This window comes from Cavia porcellus, unplaced genomic scaffold (assembly GCF_034190915.1).
Source record: "Cavia porcellus strain 051 isolate PalLab524CR breed Dunkin Hartley unplaced genomic scaffold, mCavPor4.1 scaffold_1, whole genome shotgun sequence".
Lineage (NCBI taxonomy): Eukaryota > Metazoa > Chordata > Mammalia > Rodentia > Caviidae > Cavia > Cavia porcellus.
In genome coordinates this window covers 128,142,994-128,168,538 of record NW_026947484.1, presented here as the reverse complement: position 1 = coordinate 128,168,538, position 25,545 = coordinate 128,142,994, and the positions used below count along the sequence as shown (strand labels likewise).

General features: G+C 37.3%; 1 protein-coding gene across 2 annotated transcripts in view; it reads left to right on the top strand.

The window, feature by feature from the left end:
- Window positions 1-25,545, top strand: part of Vav3 (vav guanine nucleotide exchange factor 3) — a 364,771-nt gene that overhangs the window by 143,430 nt on the left and 195,796 nt on the right. For both annotated transcript variants that reach the window (XM_063255201.1, XM_063255206.1), the window contains exon 3: window positions 24,116-24,174. In XM_063255201.1, coding sequence (XP_063111271.1) covers window positions 24,116-24,174 — 59 coding nt within the window. The remainder of the gene's footprint in view (window positions 1-24,115; window positions 24,175-25,545) is intronic.

The following is a 25,545-nucleotide window of genomic DNA, read 5'->3' as shown; positions in this document are numbered from 1 at the left end:
ATAAGAGTATCTCAGAATACTACTGTAGGGTCAGAGGCACAATTTTTTAATACAGTGATCCCTTCCCTTGGGCAGGTTTCACTCAGCCTTCTGAGCATCTTTAAGAATAGCTTATATGGAGGGAGGGAAAAAACAAAAACAAAGACAAAAACAAAAAAAAACCCTTATAGTTTAGCAGAAAAATTATGAACTTTAAAAATGGCCAGAAGCTTCTAGGAACTTACCATCAGGAAATAAGCAGACAAATGGATAAATATTTAGATTTAAGAGGATTATTCTTTTCATTGTTTGTAATTGTGATATATTGGGGAAAAGCCCTATTTTTCAACAGTAGGGTCTCAAATAAATACAGTCAACCTCTTGTAGAATACTCTAGAATGTACTGTAGGTCTTTAGGGCATGTTTTAGTTTGTCTTCTTTTGGTATAACAAATTGGAGGTTGGATTATTTATAAAGAAAAGATGTTTATTTTGAGTCATTTGTTCTGAAGCCTGGAAATCATGCCATGAAGATGCCATCCCTGATGAAGACTATCTACCCCTTCACGTCGAGGCTGAGCATGGAAGGGCAAATGGGTATGTGTAACAGAGGGGAAACATGAGTGATAGCCTTGCTTTCTGACAAACCACATTTGTGTTAGCTTATCCTGTTCAGGGAGCGTGAGAGCTTATAAAGAAAAAATTAGTCCATTTAGAAAGCTTCACCCCCATGGCCTGAACACCTCACCAGCCCCACCTTCCAACTGTCACCTTGGGGACCAAATAGCATGAGTTGGGTGGGGACAAACTATACCCACACCGTAGCAGACAGCATCTCAGATTGAAGCAGATCTGGACTGTTTTGGAATTCAAGGTGTCTCAGGGTGGAGCAAGAAATCATTGATGGAAATTTGGATCATGAATATCCTTCACTGTGAGATTTGAGAGTGAAGGTCAAAAGTAACGTACAATTTCATAACCACTTTAGGTCTTATACTATAAAATTTCCTTTTTCCAGTAGTTGTGAGAAAACACAAGGCAACAAAAATATATTGAAGAAAATAATGCTTAGTGTTTTAACAGCAATTTGAGAAGGATGTGGCTGCTTTGAATTTAACTGTTGTATACAAATTTGTTGCTGTTAACCTTGTCTTTTCTGATTACTGCCCAGTGAAACAGTTTATTCTTAGTCGTAGTATATTCTTTTCATTTGTATTTATGATTACTCTGCTCAGTAAGAGTCCTTGTTCATAATCAGTTTTCAGGTATTTACATTATTTTAACCCCATATATGTCCCATATTTCTACTAAGGTAAAACTTAGGAAGTCATTTGTTAACTAAGCTTCCCAGGATATTGTAAAATATCTCCATTTTGAGGTATAATTTTAAATGTATATATTTTATAAGTATTTCTATGAGTAACCATTTGGATTCTCAATCATTACTGGTCCAGTGACTAAAAATAGATAAAATCGTTATGCTATTCCTGATAATCGAAGCATTGTATTTCTTTAAAGTTTTAAATTCCAGCATTAATTGCTTATTTGTAAATGTGAAAGTTTCTTCATAGGAGTAATGGTATTTGCACATTTTCTGTTGCTATAGCTCCTGAACCTTTATAGTGAAATACATTGCCACATTCACTACAAAGAAAAAGGAAATTTAACAGGCATCTGACATTGCTTTAAAAGAAAAATGTCATACATTATCTTTAATATTGCTTCAAGATGAAGTCAAAGATTAAAGATAGTATATGAAGTTATATTCAAATATTTCAAGGAAAAAGACACTATGGTAACTACTATTAAGTTGGGTTATGTGGTGGTGAAGCACTAGGTTGCTGAAGCAGTCATGCTTTGACCTGTATTGTTATATTGTTATGTCCTGTTTTATCTCAATCTCTGCCTTATTTTTTAAAAAATTATTTAGTTATTTCTTATGTTTGTTTTAATTAAGGAGAAAAATTAAAAAAATTAGCAGGATATATAATAGTAACTTTTTTTGATTTCCTATTAACTTGTTTTGAAGTCCTGTAATACTCCCACTATCTTGTTTTGACTGATTAGACTCTGTTCCATTCTGTATGATAGTATCAAGTTTGAGGGTATAGGCAACTACTTTGAAGGCAATAAGATTCACTAAGATGCCCATTCTGGTTTGACTATTATCTTCTTTGGAAGTCCTGTAACGTTTACAAGGTTTAGGTTTTATTGGACTTGTTCTCTACTGTTTTGTTCAACTTTATAATACCTAATGAGATAGACAATTCTTTTTAAGGAAGCAAGAGGCATTATGGTGACCACTGTTGATAACCTTGTACTCTGTTTTTACATCATGTGCTATGTCTATCCTTGGTTTTGACTGACAGCTTTGTTTTGCCATATTTGACTTTATTCTCTTCCAAAAAAAAAAAAAAAGTAATAAGAACTAAGGCGTAATAAAACCCAAAATGTGTAAATTTTGTTGTAAAAAAGAGAGGGGAAAAAGTGCTCTAAAGGATACAACTGCAGGTGTGTTTAGGGTGTTAAATAGATGACCATATTAATGTTTTTGGTTGGATCATTGAACACAACTGTTTGTAGTCTCACTGTTTGAATGTCCACTTTGTATGCTTTGATACTGTGACTTGAGCAACTATCTCTAAGATGATATTGTGTAATCTATTAAAAAAAAAAGATAGAATTGGATTGCTAGTATCATTTTGGTCTCAAGTGGTTGTAGAGTTTAGTCTGATTTAGGAGGCAGGGGCATGCCGAGGCCCCGTGGGCCTAGGCTATCATGCTGGTTGTACATGATACACACCAGGGGGCGCCCTTCTCGGGAGCTTCCTAGTACGCATGTGCCACTGTGCACAATGTTCTGAGCACAGAGGGGTCCTGGAGCATCATACCCTCCTGTCCCTGCTGGCTTATTTCTTTGGAGAGGCTGAGGTATTATGTAAAATCAAATTGTCGCTACATACCTAATCTCATGAATGTCTAAAAGCTGTGATTCAGTTTTTGAAAGGACAGGATAAATCAGATTGTCTTTTACGATAGCGATTAGTCACAGTTGAAGCAGCACAGTTAGGTTCTAAACAACAAGTGTAACTGCAGTGGAGAGAAAATGACAGTAGTGTCTTTTCACTTTTCAAATATCTGCATAGTTAAAATAAAGCGTTTGAGGAAAGATCAAGAAGAAAATAGCAGCATTTTCACTGAAAATAAAAAATCTTTCTTGGAAATGTACCTTGATTTGAAATGATTTTTGACACCTAGAAACCAAAAGTTTCGGTGGATTTAAAGCAGTTCTTTTTTGGCAACACTAGAAAGGAAAATCCACCCTGCTTCATGACATTTGTGGTTGTGTCAGGTTTGTACTAACCGTGTTAGAGTGAACCCTCATTTATAGACAAAAATTATGCAAGTATTTGGACTTGTTTGCTGTATTTATTATTTAGGAGTCACATCAGAAACATTGATATTTTCACCCAAGGGAAATTATGCCAAATATTTCAAAGTGTGCTTCCTCAAAGCTAGAAGATAGTAAGAGGTCATTTTGCATGGCAAGTAATTTACTATGTTAATTTACATGTTATGTATATTTATGTCAGAAAACTGTGTCCAACCTTTTGTGGCTTGGTTTACATATAGTTTAGTTACCAGTCTAACAAATTTCACTACAGGCAAATTAAATGGAGAACTTTGAAAGTTATTTTTACATTACCTCTCATGTATTTCTCAGTTTGGCAGAATCTGACATCTTTATTTCTGTTTTGATGGTTTGATACAAAACATAATAATGAAAACTGATTTTGAATTGGAAATTTCTCACAATCACTTGAATTTTTCAATAAATGGCAGTGAGTATATTGACCTACACATATGAAATAATTCACAAATAAAATTCAGAACTTACATAGCTAAATGAAGAGTACTTTCCCAAAGTACTCTGATTATTTTGGGAAACAATAAAGATCTTGTTGCCTAAAAAAACTTTTTTATATTTCTCACCTCTCTACATGACCACTTTTTCCTGTTCAGCTCTGCTTTCATCTCTTTGAAGTGTTGGCTTCTGATAATATTTTGTTTAAACCAAGGACTGGTTCCACAGAGCAGCGAGGAAAATGTTTGAAAACTATTTCTGTTTCTAAAAGTATTTTTACATGAAAAAATCTTTTTCTGAATAAGAATTTGTGTATACCTATTCATAAAGTTTTCAAAAATATAGAAATATTAAAGATAGAAACAGAAATGAAATTCTGCAACAGTTTCATTTCCTAGTGAGCTTGTTGTTGCATGCTCTTTTTGAATATCCTGTTTATTGGAAGCACTGGGCTCCAAATTGGGAGGGGAGGCTTGGGCGCTGGAGCCCCCGGGCAGCGGTCAGGTCTGAGAGTATCTTTCCTTTTCCTGTAGAACTTTCTACCTCTGCAGAGCAGTGGGAAGGCAAGAGACCTTCTTGAGCAACTTACTTTTGAGAAGGTGGAACTAGAGCAGATGCTCAGAAATGCATGAGATGAGTGCTGAATCCAGCCTCCTTAGAATTTTCCTTTGCCAGGCTTGTGTTCCTTCTACAGGATTATTTACATCAACTAAACCTATGTGCAGTACATAGTTACTTTTCATATTTTTTATTTAAAGAGAAAAAAGAAAGGAAATTAAAAAACAAAGCAGTAAAAGGGTACAAGTAATACAGAATTTCAAGAAAAAAATATACAGTAAGAAATCACTAGTTAATAGGTTACATATTGTCATCTTAGAACCAGTTATCCAAATTGTAAAATTAAAGCATATAAAGTGGACATTCATACAGTGAGATTAAAATTCAGGGGAAAGCAGCAGGCTGAAAGTGAATACATTTTTAAAACTGCCGTTGTAATCTTCCCGTTGCTTGTCTCTCTATGCAGTGGGTCTCAAAGTGTAGTCTCTGAACCGGCAGCATCAGTGGTATGGAACCTTTGCTAGAAATGCAAATTCTTAGCGGAACTGTATTGGAAACTCTGAAGGTGTTGCCTAGCAATCAGTGCTTTAACAAGTCTTCTAGTAATATATCGGTTAAAGCTGTCTAGTGGAACAGGAAAGATATGTATGTGGTTTAAGTATAAATATGTGTGAAATTATGCAAGGGATTTATTACATGGATTTATGGAATCAGAGGTGGTATAGTCCACACTGGGTATCTGCACAGTGGAGAGCCAGAAGGTCCTGTAGCTTCTCAGTGCAAGAAGATGGAAACTGCAGGTGGAAAGTAGAGCCGAGCTGGGTGCGGTGGGAAAGAGGCCACACAACTTGCAAAGCTTAGGGCTGGTACCACCTCAGCTCTGTGGAACCGTCGTCTCACCATCATGTGCCCTGGAGGCTGGACATGGAACTATAGGACTTAATATTTGCCCTACTGGACTTTGGTTTTGCTTTCGTCTGATTTTTTTCTATCCCTGTTTCTCCATTTTGGAATGGGCATGTTTATCCAGTACCATTATGTGTTAGAAATAGACACCTTTTAAAAATTTTAAGGGGGTTCACAAATAAAGAGTACCTTAAGTCTCTTAGGCTTGGATTTTAAAGTAGTTCTGTAACTATTGAGACCGCATTTTTATTTGTACCTAAGACAGTTACCCTATGTAACATGGAATTATTACCTTGTTGTCTGTAGTGGTGATTTATGTGTGTGTTAAAGAAATGTGTTTGAGTATCAAGATCACTGCAGATGAAATGTGATTTCACATTCATTGTCGCCTTGATTGTCTTAGGAACTGCTCAGGGGATTAGTGAAGCACACTTCTGAGTGACTCCGGAGGTGTGAGCTTAGACACTGTATCTAGTTCCTGAGCTCTTCTCCGGCATTATTTCCCTGTTCTGATCCTTGACCACCACGAACTCAGCAGCTTGGCTTTGCCAGGCACTTTCATCATGGTGTTTCTGCCATGGAGCTGGCTGGCCATAGACTGAGTTCCCTGAAACTATGAGCCACACAAATCTCTCCTCTTTAAGTTGTGGACATCAGGTATTTTGTCCAGCAATGGGAAAGCTAACTAATACAGATACAGACTTAGGACAGCTGCTATAAATAAAAATACAATTTTTAAAAAGCTAATGTATATATTCATATATTGTGTACCAACTTTTACCTCAATCTAAAGACTATCAAGGCTAAACGTAAGTTTTTGAAAGTGCTGTTCTTTTTATGTCTCTGTTGCTAGAACACCACTGTCAGCTATTATCTCTGTATCTCAGTGGTCACCCTTTAAAAATTTATGTCAACATAACTCACTGGAAAACTTCCGCTGACCTGGAAATCCAGTTGGGCTGAATCCTTTTGTACTCTTTTTGAGCTTTGTGAATAATTTATTCATAGTACTTTTCATTTGATTACAGTAGTTCATTTAAATATCTTTCACTTTTCCACAGTATTGGGATTTCCTGGAGGAAAAGAACTGCATCTCAATGCTCCTTTTCATTCCTGATACAAAGAATTTATGGCATATGCTAAATAAATATTTAATTGAAAGACAAAATGAACACCTTAATGAAATTGTAACTTCTCCACAGTTGAAAATGTTGAACAAATTCTGGATAGCTAAGGTTACTTGGTTATAGATTCTACTGACCATTAAAGCTAGTTAGGTAATTTTATGATACTCAGTCTTCTACCCATGTGAAATTGGCCAAATTCTTCCATGAGAGGTTCATGTAGAGTTTCTGACACACAGCACTGAAGACAGATAGCTAGTAGTAACCACAGTATTAGTACCTTTTTGCAAATTTCAGTAATTATCATTCTTGCACGAAATCACCTATTTCTATAAAAGTAATTTTCACTTATTTAAAAAATATTTTACTCATCAGAGCCAAAAGAAGAAAGTTAAATTGTTGAATATAAAAGTAATTTTCACTTATTTAAAAAATGTTTTACTCATCAGAACAAAAAAAAAGTTAAGTTGAATATATGAGAAGGTAAAAAATGATTCAAATATGTTGATGGCATAGGTTTTAATCAGTATGCAGTTATACAAAAAGGTCCTTGTATGGTAAATCTGTATAGATATATTTTATTTGCTTACAAATATGTATGTCCATTTTTTGAACTTCACTTGTCAGTCTGCTATAAAAATTATAGATCCTTCGATGATTCTTAGAAATTTATTTTGTAAGGCTTTCTGTTTACATATACCCATAGATAAAAGGTGCTCTTTTATAAATACTTGACCCTTCTTTAGGTCAAAAATAGGTTCAAACACTTTCTAAAGGGGTTGATGTTTAAAAGATCATGGCCGTTAAATATTAAAGAGGTTTAATACTTATGCATTTTAGGGTAAATTATATATAGCCTTTCTCTTAGTTTTTAAGTAAAATCAATAATCTTGTCAAATTATAGAATATGAATATATAAGGGCACTCAAGCACATTGGCCCAAAATGACTGTATTCTTTCTGAAAGAAGTGATTTCTAATAGAATATCAACAGGCAAGACTGTGTCATCCTTGGCTCATTGTTATGAATTAGTGGAGTGGTTTAGTTGGGTACAGTTGGAGTTAGAGATTGGCAGTGGTAAGGATATGATTTGTCCCCCTAACTGTTCATGTGCTGGAATCGTGGTCTTTAGTGTAGTGAGGAGGAAGTGGTAGAACTTCTAAAATGTGGGGTCTCATGTAAGGTAATTGGGTCACTGCCTTTAGAAGAAATTAATAGTGGATGCATGGAGTAAGTTTGGTTTGCAGAGATTGGATTGTTATAAAGTGAGGCTACCCAACATGCTTGGCCTGTTTGTTTTTCCACTTCTCCATCATGTTGTGATGCAGCTAAGGGACTGAATTCACCTGAGACTGAACCAATGGGCTCCCTGATTGTCTTGGTTATTTCTCTCCTTGCTGAGACAAAATACCTGGTGCCCAAAATTAAGAAAGGAAACTTTTTTTTAGCTTACAGTTTTGGAGGTTTTAGTCCCTACTCGGCTGCTTCTGAGGCAGGGTGGCATAGCTAAGGGAAAACAGTTCGTGGCAGCTGTGGCAGATATCAGAAGCCACAAGAGCAAAAGGGGAAAGCACACCTCATTCTCTCCTTTATATTGTATGCTGGCTACCTGCCTCTGGGTGGGGGCAGCACTGGCACCCCCAGTCCCAGTGCTAGATTCAGCCATCTCTATGACTGTGTGAGGCTTTAGGGGAACAGGTAAGCACAATCCATAACATTGATCTTGGACTTTCAGTCTCCCAAACTGAGCCGGCTACCTCTCTCCTTCTCTCCCTCCTTGTCTCCTATCACTGTTGCCCAGGCTGGTATCAGACTCAAGGACTCATGTGATCCTCCCATCCTAGCCTCCTGAGTAGTTGGACCTATAGACATATGTCACTGTACACCTAGCTACACCTTTTTTTTAAAATAAATACCTAACTTCTGATATTTTATTATGGCAACAGAAAGTGACTAATAAGATCTATCTAGATGTCATAATTTTAGAGAACTTGGGAACCACAAGATATAACAAGACCTGGCCATTGTCTCATGGTGACACAAGATCATAACCAGGATCAAAGACACTGCTGTGTAGGGAGTGGCTGAGCTGGAGATCATCTCCACATGCAGAGCCAAGGGCATGGAGCACCCACGAGGAATGGGTGTTCCAGCCCCCCGAATGTGGGGTGTGAGAAGCGAGTTAGTTGTTAGGCAAAAGGGTTTCACTTGACATCAAACGCTGTGTGTATAAATAAACACACTGCAATCATTGAGCAGTTCTTTTTTTCCAGCAGAGGACCTGCTGATCCCAGCTTCTGTAGCTTGTCTTCATTTCTTCACCTTTTCATCCCCTTCAAGAGCCTTGGCATTGTGCTGATTGCATGATGTTTTGCGGCAATCATATTGGCAAAACCATTTTATCAGAGCCACTTTGATATACTGTTGGTATCTAGGACCTTTTCATATGGCTTAAAAAATAACACTGGAATTTCCTGTCTGCTTTGCTGTGATTCAAATGATCAGTTACCCTACTATTGCGCTTTTACCCCTTTCTGAACTCTGAAAATTAGGATTTTGTGGATGGAAGTTAGGAATGAAGTGAAAATTATCAGTGAGATTCAGGAACTTGATGGGGTTGAGAATATCTTTTAGTTTCTTACTTCCTAAGAAGCACAGTTTTTTTGACCTGACCTTTTCAGATGTTTTGAAACATACAACTCAAAATATCTCTCTAGAAAAATAATCAGTATCAAAATATGCTGCTTAAACCAGATCTCTTCACATCAGCTCTGACATTCTCTTTTCTATAGCATTGAGAAATTCACACCTTACACAAATGTTTAAAATTGGATGGAGTGTGGGCTTCCATAGCACCCCCTCTTAATTCGGACTGCAATATAGTAGCAATCTAAAGAAATAATCTTGAAAGATCATCCAGATACTCCCCAAACATATCATATTTTGATAGAGTGCTCATTTTTCAAAGAATGATTAAAGCGCATAATAATTAAAGGAAAATACATAATGGTATCAAAACAGAAACAATAATATTAGGCCTGCCTGTACCATAGAACAAAAACTTTTCTCTAGTTCGCCATGTCCAAGGAATTTTACTACTTATATGCCATAAGAATTTTTATATGACTGATGGATATATCTAAGATGATGTAGTGGTAAAGATTTAAAATATATAGTTTACTAAATATTTTAGGCATGTTATCATAGTAATTTCATCTGGGTACAAATAATTTCTAATTTAGGGGATTTTCTCAGTTCCTGGAGACTGCCAGGGGCAGATTGGTCTGGCAGGTAAAGGCATTCCCTGTCTGATTGCTAGGCATGTGAGTTAGATGTCCACTCTGTCTTCTGAAATTCATGAAAAAATAATATATTTCATGGCACTTTCTGAAGGAGGTAGAAGCTCCTAAATAACTCTAGTGAAAGAATTTTGCTCTATAATGACTCCCCTCCTTTGTCATATGAATAAAGTTAACTTGTTCTTCTAGGAGAAAGATTTGTTTCAAGGTTAAAATGAATCAAATATCAAACAAAAACTGTAAGAAAAAAAAAGTGGAGTAATTTTTCCCAACCAAGTACAGCACAGTGTCCTGCCCTCGCTCTCTGGAATGCTTTGACCCTACGGGCTGAGCTACTTTTCTCTATCTTTTGAGAGGATTATTTTCTCTGTACCTGTTCTTGGTAAATACTCAGACCCTAAAGGAAATTGAGATTATCCTGGATTAAGCACACATTCTCAGAGGGCTAATGACTAAAATGCACTTCTTGCTTATTACAAAATACCCAAGATCCAGAAAAAAAAATCTTCCAGAGTTCTTAAGGTAAAAATCCCTGCAGGATTAAAGGGCACAGATGTTTTAAAGCCACAGCTAGTATCACACTGTTTAAAAAATAACTACATGCGTAACACAATGAAAGCTACTCCTGAAGGGAAAATCAGCAAAGACTTGGAATGACAAAAAAGGAAGGGATTTCTAAATGAATTAAATTAATAAGAGAAGTTAATATTCACTTATAAGTCAAAATGCAAGGGAATTTCAAAATACTGATTAAATCAGTTATAAAATAAAGCAGCAAACTTCGTGTGATTCTAATTTTCATAAAAATCCTATTTTACTAGTACTGGCCCACGTATGGCACAGTACACTCAAGACACAAATGAATTAACGCCTTTTTCATTTCTTGTTGTATCTGTTACCTTTACCATCTCCCAAGTTCATTTCCTGGTCATTCGGAACTAGGCTTTTTAAAAATGGCTTCCTACGTTCAGGCTTGTTGCTTTGAACTGTTTTATGCAGCCGCCAGATCAATGTTCTTAATATGCTGTTGCTTATAATTCATTCTCTAGCTCAGAAAACTTTATTGGCTCCTGTAATTTAAAAAAAATAGTGTCTAGATTCCTTAGCCTGGCATTTGAGCTTTCTTTTTTTAACCTTTCTCTCCACCCCATTTCACCCTCTTATTCCAGACCCAAGGTCCTCACCTCAAGTATTTGCTCCCATCATGTATGCCACTCAGTCAGTCTCTTTTTGGCTATGGTAACTGATCATTTATCTGCCATCAGAGATGTAGTAGATGCCATGGAAATGGTGGGATGCTGTGTAGAGTGAGGATGATAGATTCCCTGCTGTCATGGGCCTTATACTCTGTTCCAGATAGACAGATAATAAACAGATATGTAATGTTTCAAATGGGAGAAGCAGTTAGGGTAGCTACAAAACTGGGGTGGAATAGAGCACAGATACGCTCTCTTTGAGTTCCCATAGTCCCTTCTGGCTCTTCAATGTATGTAGCACTAATTGTACAGTTTTGATTTTCACAGTTACACATTTTGGGTCAGATCATCTGGGTCAGATCATGCTGGCTTTACCATTCACCATCTCTAACCATCATTAAGTTTCTTAAGCTCACTCTTCCTCAGTTTATTTCTAAAATGAGAAAAATATTATTGTTATGAATTAAAAACTGGTGGTCAACTTAACACCAGCTGAATTAAATCAACATGGTGTTGAGTACAGTTGGCCCACCTGAGGAAAGTTGCCAGCATAAATAGAGACGTGGAGAAGAAGGGCATTGTGGGCTCTCCTAAATGTTGCTGTTTCAAGCCATTGGGTCTCCTGGAGGAGCTCCTCATGACTAGCTTCCCCAGTGTGAGTTCGACCACTGTCATTGGAGGAACTCAGGACCTTGTTGGTGAGAGGGGATGTAGTTCCCTTTGAGGGAGCTCTGGTCCTTACATTGAGCATTACTTCCTGGCTTCAAAGAGGAATATGTGTGCTGTTTAATCTCCAGGAGAAACTTGTCATGCTGGCTTTCTGGCATGTACTTGACTGTTCTTATCGTTGGAGGAGCTCTGGACCTCTGTGTCGCTGAGGATGGCTGTGGTGTTTTTCAGGGCAGCCCTGGTCCTTGTTTTGAGTGTGACCCAAGGTAGAACCCTCAACCTACCAGCACAGCTCCTTCACCCTGCTGGCATGGATTTTGTAGCTTCCACTGCTGACCTTTGAGCCTTCCAGCACAGATCTGTAAAACAGACTGGCGTGAGTCCTTCTTGTGGCCTCTACATCTCCAGTTGGACTTGTGGGAGGCATTGTCATGGGCTCCAGATCTTCATCTGGACTCATGCAGGACATTGCTGTGGGATCCAGACCCTTGGATGAATATTCTGAGTCTTTAGTATTGTAGACAGATTTCCTGCACTTTCTTGTGTTTAACTCTGGGTGACCATCGTAAAATAATACTATAAATTCTGTGTCCTGATTCTAATTGTTCTCCTCTCAACCCCCGTCTACAACAATTATTTTGCTTATAAAATTGTCTTGGGCATTTAATAATGTCTGTGAAATGCCGAGAATAGAGGTTTGCATTATGTGTGTATATGTGTATGCATGTGCATGATAGCCCTCAATTATTTACTACCACTGCTTTACCTTTGGGTGAGATGGATTTTAAATATATACAAATATTCACATTGCCAATGAGAAATACCCTTGAAGACAGTAGAATATTGTGTTTCTTTATAATCTATTTAACTGCCTACCAGAAGAATCAGCACAAACTGGTGGACTCTCAAGCTTTGAACAACATTCATTTCTAAGTGGGTCCTGTTAACTGCTTCTCTTGTATTCAAATAGCACAAGATTTTACATATAACTATTTTCCCTAGCTAAGCACTAATCCCCTGTGTTTTGAACTCATAAAATGTATAATTTTAAGTTAACTAATGATCCTAGAACTCTTCCTTTGGCATTTTATTATACATGTATTTGTACCTAGATGCTATAAATCAAATTTATTCATAGTTTTCTCTAAGCAACTAGCACTACTATATAGTATTGGTCTACTTTCACAAATAGTAGTGTCTTTATTACCTGCTGTTTCTTGGTCAGATTAAAACATAAAAGAAGTTAACATGGCATTTGTGTTTTCATATGAATTTGAATTGTACCATTAAGTGATTGATTTTAGACTATGACTACAGAATTTTCATAATACTTTATTATAACACTGAAAAGTTTTCATGTAACATCTAGTCAGATTTATATTCTTGCAAAGCATGAAATGATATTCGACACACACTTTAACAATAGGATAAAGAGGAGGGAGGAAGAAAAAAGGAAAAAGAATTGTGTGTGTGTATATATATATATATATATATATAATTAAAATAATTATACCACTGATTTAGTTCATTAAAAATGGTTTGTACTTATATTGTTTGATCAATTATGCATGCCTGTGTCTTGCAATTTTAGTAACTACTTTGATGATAAATATATGTAATATATTAACCATTGTCTTATCTTTGTTTTTGAAATCCTGTATCTTTGTTTTTATTTTTTTCTCTTTAATTTTAAATTAAATTCAAAACATTAAAAAAAGAAACCAATGGCTTGGTGAATATAATAGATGATTGGGGGGTAATCAAGAATTGAGCTCAGGGCATTGCACTTGTCAAGGAAGCGCTGAGCCATATCCCTGGCCCAATAGAGGAGTTTTGATGCTTTAGTTGTTCACACTGTGTAAGGCATGGTAGAAGATTCGCTAGAACAAGAAGAAGTGGTTAAATTTTGAGGTATTTAACATTTTTCAATTTACAGCCAAGATTCTCCAGAATGAAGAAGCACTACAAATAAAGTCATAATTAAAGGGTAAAGTACAGTCATGAGCTGCATAAAGAAGTTTCTATTTTAAAATGAAAATATAATTTAAAGTTTTATGAAATTAAAACCAAGTGCTTAACCTAGGACCCCTGCCAATTTTATTATATTTTTTTTTCTATTAGGAATAGAACTCAGAACCTTGTACTTGCCCGGCAGGCACTTAGGGTATTGAGCTATATCCCTGACCTAAAGACCCACTAAGTTTAGGCAATCAATAATTGTTTGCTGAATTGAAGAATGAAAAAATAATCTTGATTTTGTTTGGTTTCAGGGATGCCAAGAGCTGTTTTATGTCTAAGCCTGTGGTTTTTACCCTGGCTGCCTGTTAGAATGACCTAAGAAACTAAAAAATTCTGATATCAAACACACATCATATAATATTTATTTCTTAAAGGTAGAGTCTGAGTATGGTGGGGCATGTGTTTCTTCAAGGCTCCACTAATGTTTTCAGTATTTGTCCAGACCAAGAAATTTGTCTTGAGTATCTGCAAATGACTTGTGCAGAATTGTGTTTCTCCTCCTGGCTGATGATATTCTAATGGTGAACATCTTTCCTCTTCTGCACTACAGGACTGTACCTGTACAGGACTGCACTTCAGGGCTGGCCTGTGTAGAGTGTCACCTGCGCTTTTGCGGTGAGCTCTTTTCTGGTCTCCAGTCCACTAGTGTGTTTTCCTTTTAACTATATGTTGACCTGGTGCTACAGTTATCCCAGGAAACAAACTAGAATACGCTGTAGTCAGATTCTCTGGGCCTCTAACTTCAATGTGGCAATGTGAACCTAACCCATTTCAGAATACATGGGAAATTTTTACTGTAACTTGTGAAGTTTGATAAATGGAGCCAAGTACAAGGGAAAAGATGTGTGTTGGGAGGCTGTCCGTTTTTACCACTGCAGACTACTCTGCAACATTGGTGGCGATTATTGATCTCTGGAACTGAATGCCTTTCACTGCTTCTAAGAAAGAATAAGACAAAATTAATGCTTAGAAATAAAAGGAATGAATGTGCGTTACTAGACACTGAAGAACATGAATGGTTTTGTGTGAAAAATGCTGGAAGGCAGGACCTGACCACTCTGTTAGAAAGTCAGATCTCAACTCATGTGTGCCTGTCTTAGGGAAACTTTCCCAGAAATCTTGGATAAATTCCATCTTGTGCCCTCCTATATAGCATTGTTTATCATTTCTCCATAACTCTTACTATCTGTAATTGCTTGAGTAAATTGTGTCTTGTTGATTGTTTGCTTGTCTGCAAGGATTTTGGAGACCTAGGGCATGTCCTGTTTGTTTAGTAGTGTCTACAAAGCTGAGCTGGCTGGTTCAACTGGATTAAATGAGAGAACCGTCAAGTGGTTGACACTGATATATAGTGGGGAAATGGTGAGCAAAGCCTGTGCAGAGGGGTGGCTTCCTATTTCCCCAGTGCTCGCCACTTCCTTTCAGGGTCTGTTCAGCCTTCTGGTTCCCCTGACAAGGGATACAGACAGCTAGAAGTGTCAGCTCCCACTGTGACTGACCATGCTAACCTGTGGGTTCTTTGGGGTGTCATGCCACTCTTTGAGGTACTACCTGCTTCTGTAAATGAGGGTTTTGGCCAGTCACTGTGATACTGTGGATCTTTTTCATTTCCCATCATGCTCTGAGTGCTCTGACATATTTTGTCCTGGTCTGTGCTGTCCCTTAAGCCCTCCATTAACCTAATATAGCTCTTTTGTATGGAAGAGAGCTGTAACTATAATTTACATGTGAGATTCTGAAGATTTGTTATAGAAAACTATATTGATTTTTATGTTGATTGTATGGTTAGAATGATACTTTAAGGGTATTTTTTTTTTTTTTTTTGGTAGTGCTGCTGATTGAACCCAGGACCTTATGTATGCAAGGCAGGAGCTCTACCACTGACCCACATCCCCAGCCTTAGAATAATATTTTAAGTGCACTGAGTTAAATGAAATATATGATTTAAAATTAATTTAGCCTTTAAATTTTTCTAGTGAGAAGCTTCTTAAAAATTTCAAGTATGTGTGTGGCTTATCTATTTCTATGGACTAGCTGTGGTCTAGAAACTTCATGTCTAGCATAATAATGAATTAACTTAGCCGCATTTTAGTTGTTCAAATAGGTATGCGAATGAGTACTCTCAAGTAGATTATGAAGTAATCAGTGTTCCAACCAGCCAGAACGGAGACTTTTCAGGACTGTAATTTTATTCGCCTAATCCTGCAGGCAAAGTCATAATTTTTACTAGGTGGTTTGAAATCTGAGACTTGCTTCCATATACTTCCTGCTTAATATTCTATAAGAATTTCTGAGGCTGGACCGAAGATGGAGCATCTGCAGGCTGTTAATCAGTGACATCTTCTGTACTGGACATTATATCATTCTTGTACTGCCTTTTCTTCCTGGGACTCTCTGCATTTCATTGTTTAAAAGTGGTAGTGGCCTTGGGCAACATACAGGAAGCAGAGATCTTTGCCAGCAAAGTTATGTGACTGAAAGTGAGCTGAGTTTGGAAATTGTGTGTTAGCTTTGTCCTATCTGTGTAATTTGTGGGTGGCTTTGAACATTTACTAAAATTTCCATGTTCTTAAGTCACATAGAACTTCCAGTCTATTTCAGATCACAAAAACCACTTTGGCTTGATACAGATAGGACATGCCCATTCAAAATGATTCGCAGCAGCCTCCGTGGCTTCCCAGTGAACTGATGGGAACACTGATGCTGTAGCCTCAGCCACTCTGCTAGGGTGACTACTGTGATGCTTCTGTGAGCAATCAGTGTTTGCCTACAGGGCCTGCAATTTAAATTTCTGTTTTTGTTATTGAACATGTTAAAATTGCCACATAATGTTTATAGCTTGTATCTACACTCCCTGCTTAAAGGCAGGGAATGATTTGCAAATATAATTACATTTTCAAAATGAAAGTGTTTCTTTTATAGTGTGAACAAACAACTAAATTCTTTAACATTTCTCTATTTATATTTACTCAGTACATTCTAACAAACCCATATAAATTTGGAAGGAGCAGTATTTTCAACTAAAAGATACTATGCTTTCAAACAGCTAACTCTGCACTGATGGATTATGGGATTCTTTTGCTGTGGTAGTTAAACCAAGGGCATGGTGAAAACATTGACTAGGCAAAAGCTTCTTACAATATGTCACTTGGTGTAAGAAAATTAACACTTCTGTCCCAGTTTGCTTTATCCTCCTCGCCCCTGAGAATGAAAGTTTAATTTTGAACCTACCTCTGCAGATTGTAGTACTGTGTCTGCTGGGATTTGTAGCGTGATTCTGACTTCTGTCAGGAGTGCTAAGAGGCTGGGCATGGCTAGACGTGGCAGGTGCTGCAGGAGGAGGCCGGGTGAGATCATAAGGACTTTGGGTGGAATGCTAAGCAATAACAGCTTTGCACGAGGGAAAGCATGTAAGAATTTTAAGGCCAGAGTGATGGTAATGGAGGTGTAGTCAGATCAGCAGCTTAGAAATGTCGTATTAACTGCGGGGTGTCCAGGTAGTGATTGGATTTAAAGGGGGGAGATTTGAGGCCTGGAGACAAATTTGCAGCTATTCCAGCACTTGAGGCAAGAAATAGAGGGCTTTGCAAAGACGGGATCTTAGTTTACATATGATAACAACAGCAGTGGCAACAACACAGGTGACTGATTTCATTAAGAAACGATGATAGAAGTCTCAGATGGTCTTCTGTGTGCGGTGTGCATGGATCACCCATTTCACATCTGCAATAAACTTGTGTGACAGGAAGCTTTTGCCATTATTTCACAGCTGAGGGAATTAAAGCGTAACACATCCCACACTTCTCCAGCGAGAGGTAGAGCTGGGATTTGAACCCAGAAAATCTGATTCCTGAATCTGCTCACCTAGCCAGTTCAGCATAGGACTTTCCTGAAGGAAGTTCTTGTTCCCTCTGCTTTCAATTTTGAAGAGAGCTCTTGTTTTATGATCGTCACCAACCTCAGCACAAATTGAAATTGGATCTGTTTATACTATAGACACCTTATTTTTGGGAACAAGGGAAATTCATTCCCCATGGGTTATGAGCTTGATACAGTAATAATGTTTCATTTAATCTGACCTGACTGCTTTGCTGTGGCCACAGCGATGTTTCCAACAGCATCCTAGTGGGAAGCAGCAGCCAAAGGTGTAAGGAAAACTGAAACAGGTTGCTGAAAATGACTCTAAGCTCACCGTACCCTAAGAGGATAATTTCCTGGGTGAAACTAGAATAAACTAGCAGAGCAAACTAAAATAATAAATTCTGTTGATTTCCTGGGAAACTTAAAATGAAATACATTGTTAATCTGCAACTCATCGCCTGTTCCGGTTTAGAACTGGATTTCCTTGCAGCTAGTGTAGTGTCTGGGCTCTGGGTACCACAGCACCAGGTCTCTGGGCTGCCTCTGGATGGCCGTGGCCCTGCTCTGCTCTACAGGCCTGGGCTTCTCTCTGAATTTCTCGGGCCAGGATTCCCAGGCCACACTTCCATTTATGTCTTCTGGACCCCACTTTTTTCTATTCTTCAGGGATTTCACTTGAGCCTGCTGAAAACATGATTTTTCAGGCTCTGCTGCTAGACAGTGTCATGCTGGCTGCTGCAACGCTGTGGATGCCTTCTGAAAATGCTGAGCTTATTTTACAATTGGGGTTCCTATAGCCACGTGATTGCCCTGTCAGGCCCCATCTCTCTTTTAGGTCACTTACCCAGGAGCTCCTCGGGGACTCAGCTCCTTGTTGAAGAATCTTCATGCTAACTTTCCTTCAGGTCAAGGTCTAGAGTAAGAGGTAAAACTTCAAAGTAGAGAGGCCAAGAAATTATGTCTGTAATTAATTAGCAACTCAGTAGATCTGCATGTTGGTCCCCAGGATTCCTTCTGGTTATTATTTTTATTTTTGAGTCAGGGGATCACTATGTAGTTCAGACTGGCCTTGAACTCACTAAATAGCCTGGGCTACTCTCTCTTTTTTTTTTTTAATTTTATTTAAAAGGAAAAAGAGAAAAACACAAAACAAAACAAAGCGGTGTAAGGGTACACGTAATACAGAACTACAGAAAAAAAAAACAGTAAGAAATCACCTGTTAATAGATTACATATTATCATCTTAGAAATACTTGCTCAAATCACAGTATCAAAAAATACAAAGTGGACATTCAAACAGAGAGACTGCAAACAGCTGTGTTCAATGATCCAAAAACATTAATATACTCAGCTATTTAACATCCCTAAACACACTTGCTGTTATATCCGTTAGAGCTCTTTTTTTTTCCCCTGTCTTTTTTACAACAAAATTTACACATTTTGGATTTTATTACTCCTTAGTTCTTATTACTTTTTTTGGGGGGGGAGAGAATAAAGTCAAATATGGCAAAACAAAGCTGTCAGTCAAAACCAAGGATAGACATAGCACATGATGTAAAACAGAGTACAAGGTTATCAACAATGGTTACCATAATGTATCTTGTTTCCTTAAAAAGAATTGTCTATCTCATTAGATATTATAAAGTTGAACAAAACAGTAGAGAACAAGACCAATAAAATTTAGGCATTGTAAACATTACAGGACTTCCAAAGGAGACAATAGTCAAACCAGAATGGGCATCTTAGTGAATCTTATTGCCTTCAAAGTAGTTGCCTGTACCCTCAAACTTGATACTATCATACAGAATGGAACAGAGTCCTACTCTCAAACTTAACCTCCCAAGTGCTTAGCCTCCTGAGTGCTGGGATTACAGGTATGTACCAACATGCAGGGCTGGCTATTCTTCATGGTTGTGGTTTCCTTAACTCAGGGCCCTACAAGCAACTGCAACACCGCTTCCACATGGATGAGTGTTTTAGTTACAAACTACAGTGAAAATGCTAGAATGTGTCAGATAAGGAGTAGGAATTTTTCAGCAGGCTCATAAACAGATTAGATAAAAATGGTTAGATTTAATAATGGTAAAATGTTGTATTCTGTATTAATTAGTTTCAAAGATAAAGAATAAGATGATGGTAAAAATAGAATTCCCAAACTAAAAGTCATCCTTAGAAGGAAAAAGTTTGATAGGCTTTAGTTGGCTCTAAGTTTGAGGAAATAGGTAACTCTTTCCCGTGTTTAATTTTCATAATGGTTACTTCGATTATTCATTTCTTTCTCACTTGGCCCAGCCCTTTACATGTTTTGATACATAGTATGCCTGCTCCTTACAACTGTTTTGCAAGGCAAATGTTACTCATTCAACTGTTTAGCAACAAGTATGTTTGTGTTAAGCCTGCCTGGCTGTTTACTGACTGATGGAAAGCAGTTTGGTTTCCCTGCCCTTAGCGTTTTGCATTGTTGGAAAGACAGGCAGATGAACAGATTACAGAACGCCTTGTGTGTTTGTGTACACTCTTCAGGAATCTCTAGCCTCATCAGGTTCTAGAAAGCAACATGGCATGCCTACCCATGCCTGTACTCGTGGTCATCATCTTTAAGAATCTTTCCTGTGGCAGTACTTGAAAAGATGTTTGGCAGTGATGGTAATTGCAGGTTTTGCAGCAAAATGTTGAAGGAAAATGGCAACATTTTTGTAAGAATCACTAGTTTCTTACCTTTGGCCAGAAGGTTGGAGACGTAGGAGAGTGGCAATTTTTTGTATGTTACTATTGACTTCAGTATGATACAATAAATGTAATTTGTCTTGGAATACTTTAAAAAGTCAAGTTTTATTTTAAATAAAGATGGTAGGACAGTTATGTCCAGGGTTCTATGGGGCACGTCGGACCCGGTATGGAGAGGGAGAAGGTCAGGAAGGTTCCCTGGAGAGGATGACCTTGCTGGGCTCAGGATGGGTGTATAAGCCGCAGGGGTCACAGAACAGGAGCACCAGGTGGGCCTCCGGCAGCTCTCCCTGGCCATCATGGCTTCCTCCTCCTCGCTCGTCGGTGTGCGCAGTGCCCTGGGATGCTCCCACGGGTTCCAGGCCTGCACTCTCACCTGCTGCCCTCTCAGTCCACACATCTCAGTTCTCACTTGGCCCATGACGAAAACAGTTGTCTCCAGCCCGCGGTCTGCTCTCCACCTCCTCCTACCTCAGTCGTGCTCCTCTCTGCTGAGTGAGCTTTCAAAAATGAGTGAAGACCTTGTTGTTTCCTTTCCTAAACTTTCCGGGTCACCCTTTGTTGCTGTCTCCCTCTGAGGCAGGTGTGAGAAGCCTTGCTCACACAGTATCTGCTATTTGTGTTACCTAGAATGATCTTCATGTCTTTATAAATCCCAGTCTTCTTACCTAGCAAGGGGGAGAGGCAGTGAAAGAAAGTCTGTGATGTGGGTTTAGTATCGTTGATTATTAATTTATTAACTTGTGAATAGTCTCACTAAATCAGCTTCATTTCTGGGAGTTGATGTCCATAATTTCCTTTTATTTTCAACAAATGAGAAATTAATATATTAAAGAGAAAATGATCTTTTTGTAGCTTTGGAATGGTTTCTTTTGTAAAAGTTTTTGAATGGATGTTTGCAGTGACAGGGCAGAGTCTCCACACACAGAATTTGCAAATCTGGCATTAATTTGTTACTTGTCTGTTCTAAATCCGGCTTCAGTCTGCTTTTATAAAATACACGTTGTTCTAAAACCACTGCATTATGTCAACAGTCTTTATTTGCTTTGGCTAAACTTAGAGTTAATGAATAAAAGGCGTACAACCAGGTGATAGCACTCAGGAAGATTCACTTTTAAAACACACTACACATTATGCTTCCATCCCTCTTGGTGTCTGTTATTTTCCTATTACATAATTGTAACAAATAACCATTGTTAAATAAATACTGGGAGTTAGTTTTGGCTTGATTTTCACAAATGTTTGCATTTAGAAATACACTTGGCAAGGTGATATTGATATACTATCTTCTGGCTCCCCCTGGTGGACATTTATATAAAATACTTAGCTGTGGCCATGGCCCCCCCCCCCCCCCAATCTAGGGCCCTATATGGGCAGAACACAGGTTTTTAGTTATTCTGATCTTTTTGGTTGAAAGGAGAGACAGAAAAAGCATTTTCATTTTGTAAATGCCTCATTTTATAGAAAATAAGTACATTGCTGTTAAGTAATAGCAATAATAATATACACGACAATAGTTCTGTTATTACTGTTTTTCTTGTTATTAAGTAGTGACAGTGTGGAGATTACAGCATGAAAGAGAATCAGGGGCAGATTTTTACCTTGAAAGTTTGTAACATTTCTAGGAAATGATAGAATGCATGCTAAAATTCAATAATAGAATTAGTGCAAGGGTTTAATCCTATCTCATAACATTTTCCAGAATCTTTCAAAAGTTAGACTTTTCACTCAATGATACATAATTTTGTGATTCTGGGAAATGATTATTTTTATTTTGAATTAGTTTACTTTAATGAATTTGTACTATTTGCTAATTTGTGATCTGAGTTTATGGAGTCACTAAAATTGCTTTACCTTTATTTTGGGGATTTAATTGATAACAAGTTTATCAGTGAGCATATCTTGCCTTAATATCAGATGTGTAGCTTAGAAAGCAGGAGGGGGTTGACACAGGTCTTCAGTTACACCCTCTTCCCATGTAACAGCAGGAGGCTGGTGTTAGAATGTTGAATTTGAGGTCAACAATTTAGCTTATCTGGTCACCAGGACCTTTGATTCATTTAACCCTTAGAACCATTCTATAGAATTCTGCTTCCTTCTGACTTTTATTAGTTAAACTTAAAAAATGAATTTTTTTTTCATATTGAGAAATAAAATTGTTTAAATTTGTCATGTAGAGCATGTCATTTTGAAATACAAGTTCTCTGTGGATGTGTATGTGGCCAGATGGAGCTGATTATCACATACAGCCTCACATACTTTAGTTTTACTAGTGTGAGGACACTTAAGAATGTTTGTTCAGTTTTCTAAAATATAATGCAATACATTGTTTCTATCTGTAATAAATGTTATTTCTGTGTAATTTTTATAACAAAAGCTCACATTGATCAAAAAGCCTTTGATGGGCATTACTTAATTCTTTAGCTTTAGAGGCAGCTAGCTGCTATTAATGGCACTTTACAGAGGCTGGTAAATTAAGTGTAGGTAGAAGGTGTGGGCCAGGGCTCCTAATGTGCTCACTCCCCAGCTCTGAGCTTCTGGTCACTGTAATATCGGGCTCCCTAGTAGGCAGGAGATGAGTACAGGTGTGATCAATACTTTTGCGTGGCTTCGACAGAGGCCTGGAGATTTTAATTTTATGCATCTCTCTGTATCAAGGACACCTTAACGCAGAAAGCTTTCTACATTTCCCTCTCATTCTTAATGGACCTAGTGGTAGATGATAGAGCTTCTTTAAATTTGTTTTCTTTAATTCTGAAAGTAATGACCAATTATATCCATTGTCACAAAAATACATTTTATGAGAAAATTAGTTTTTATTAAGTCATTGACTTCTTCACTAAAGTCTTAGAGTAAGATGATCCTAGGTATAGTGTTAGCTGTTCTTATACTCTTATTATTAGAAATTTTGTTTTATTTTCACATAAAAAAGATTACACCCCAAAACACTGAAGGAAGAATAAAATTGCTAAGTACTAATGCTAAAACTGGAGCAGGGCAATTTACATTGAGATAGCAAACATTTTCATACAGAATCTTTAAAAGAGATTGAAGTAATTGATGAGTTTTTTTCCCTAAAACTAGTGGCAATTTCCTTAAAATAGTGATTATAAAGGATTGCTACCCTGTACTTTATATGTGTTATTTAACTTACAATAGTGTAATGCTTATTTACTGTTATTAGAGATATTATCCGGGTGAAGAAACTGGAGCCCAGAGAAGTCTTGTGTTGGTTCAGAGTTATCTGGCCAGGATTCAGACTTATGTGGTCTGGTTCAAGAGCCCGGGCTCTGAACCCCTTGCTGTACACTAGTGTGATTCAATAGACCTGCTGTGATGATGGAAATATTTGGTACCTGTGTAGCCCAATAAATGGCTACTGTGGCTCCTTAAAATGTGACTACTACTACTTAGGGACTGATGTGTTATTATTTATAGTGCAGGTGGGGATTTAGCTCAGCAGCATAAGTGCCTGCCTAGCAGTTGCAAGGTCATGAGTTTGATCCCCAGTACCAAAACAAACAAACAAACAAAAAATTGTAATTACCTTAAAAAGTGTCTTGTGGCCAGTAGGAGCTATGCTGGTAAACACAGCTTTCTGTGGTCTTTCAGAATCTATAGAAGCAGAGACACCAGCTGTTTGGGATCACCAAGTCCTTTTGTTTCACTGACAGGAAACTACAGCTCAGGTGAATTAGCAATCTGCTTTAAGTCATGAAGTTAAACATGGAGATGAAGTGTAGGATAGGTATTCATGCTCCTCAATCAGAGCTCCTCTCATTCTATATTCTCTAGCATCTAAATTTTTGTTTCTCCTCCCAGTGTTAATATTGAACTAGAAAACTATTGGTTGGAGGAAAAATGTTATCCTCTCTCAAATGCCTAGCTAATAGATACTTTCCTCTTTTCCCAGGTTATAGAAACATTATCACGGCTTTCTCGTACACCAATAGCATTGGCCACAGGGATCAGGTAAGCTCACTTTTTTGTGTCTCATCTGTCACGTTCAGCTCAGTGTAATGATTATATATTGAATGGTTTCTGTTTGGAAACATATTTAGGGACTGTGTGGCGCACATGACAAGTACGTGGCATATAGGTACCAAATATACCTTTGAAATGTCTTGAGCAACTAAAAATTAATTCATAGAGTTCAATAACATATATTGCCTAAACACCATTCTTCTTTCATTGGTGTCTGTCACCAGTATGTTTTTGGTTTTATTTTATTTTTTTTTTGTATTTCCAACAAACACAGACTTTTAAATAATAATAATAAAATCAGATAACTATAAAGTAATATATATATATATATATACAGGATATATATTAAAGGTTTGGTCATACATTATAAATTTGGAAGTAAATAGACTATGTTATCTTGCAAAGCAATATTTTACAGTTGGTAAACATGGCAATATATATGTGTTGTTTGAGGTCTTTTCTGTTTCCAGTACTAGATGCTTAAGTTAGGTTGATCAGTAAATTTGTTTTGTAACAGTTCAGTAGCAACACAGCCAAGCTACATAGAAATGGAGTAGGTTTTGTTTATCTTATTTCCTTCGGGGCTTCTTATTCCAGCACCCAGCCATTATGCGGTTCTGTAAGGCTGCATCTTGGCTTCTAATCTTCTGTGATTTTTGTGACCCAGCTCATAGTCACATCCTAAATGAGCGGAACCAAGCACATCGTACAGGACTGCTTAGAACAGGTCAGACAGCTCGGCTTGTGGACACAAAGCAGGTGTTCTGAAGTCCCTTTCAGAGCAATGGACTATGAGTTTGGCAGCTTTCTATAGCAACGCCCTGTAGCCTGGATAATTCTTCAGGGCTTCTTATTTTGCTTCCTGACACATAAGCATATTGTAATCTCAGTGTATATTTTGGTATGTGTAAGCAGTATGTTTTGAAAAACATGATCCATTTTCCATGTATTTATGTATTTTTGATTCTGAAAAGGTATCAGTATTTTTCTTTTTAATTTTTCTTATCTTTATTTCCCAAAGTGGGCTACAATTTTCTAGTATGGATTTAGTAGTATTGACATAAAAGTACAATAATACATGGCTAAATTTATTAAAAAAATCAGTTCAAAACTTTGAATTTGTCATATATGTGATTTTTGGGAAAAACTTAGATTCCTTAAATGTTCTAAGTATTAAGTTAATCAATATACTATTGTAAAAGTCTACTTTTTCAATATGACTATTAAAAAATATTTAAATTTCTAATTATTTTGCTGGTTCTTCATTTATGGAATATATAACATCCTTGCTATGAAGAAAGAGTAAAGCATATGACAATAGTATGATGTGACTTTGTTGGGAATACATTGGGAGTATTA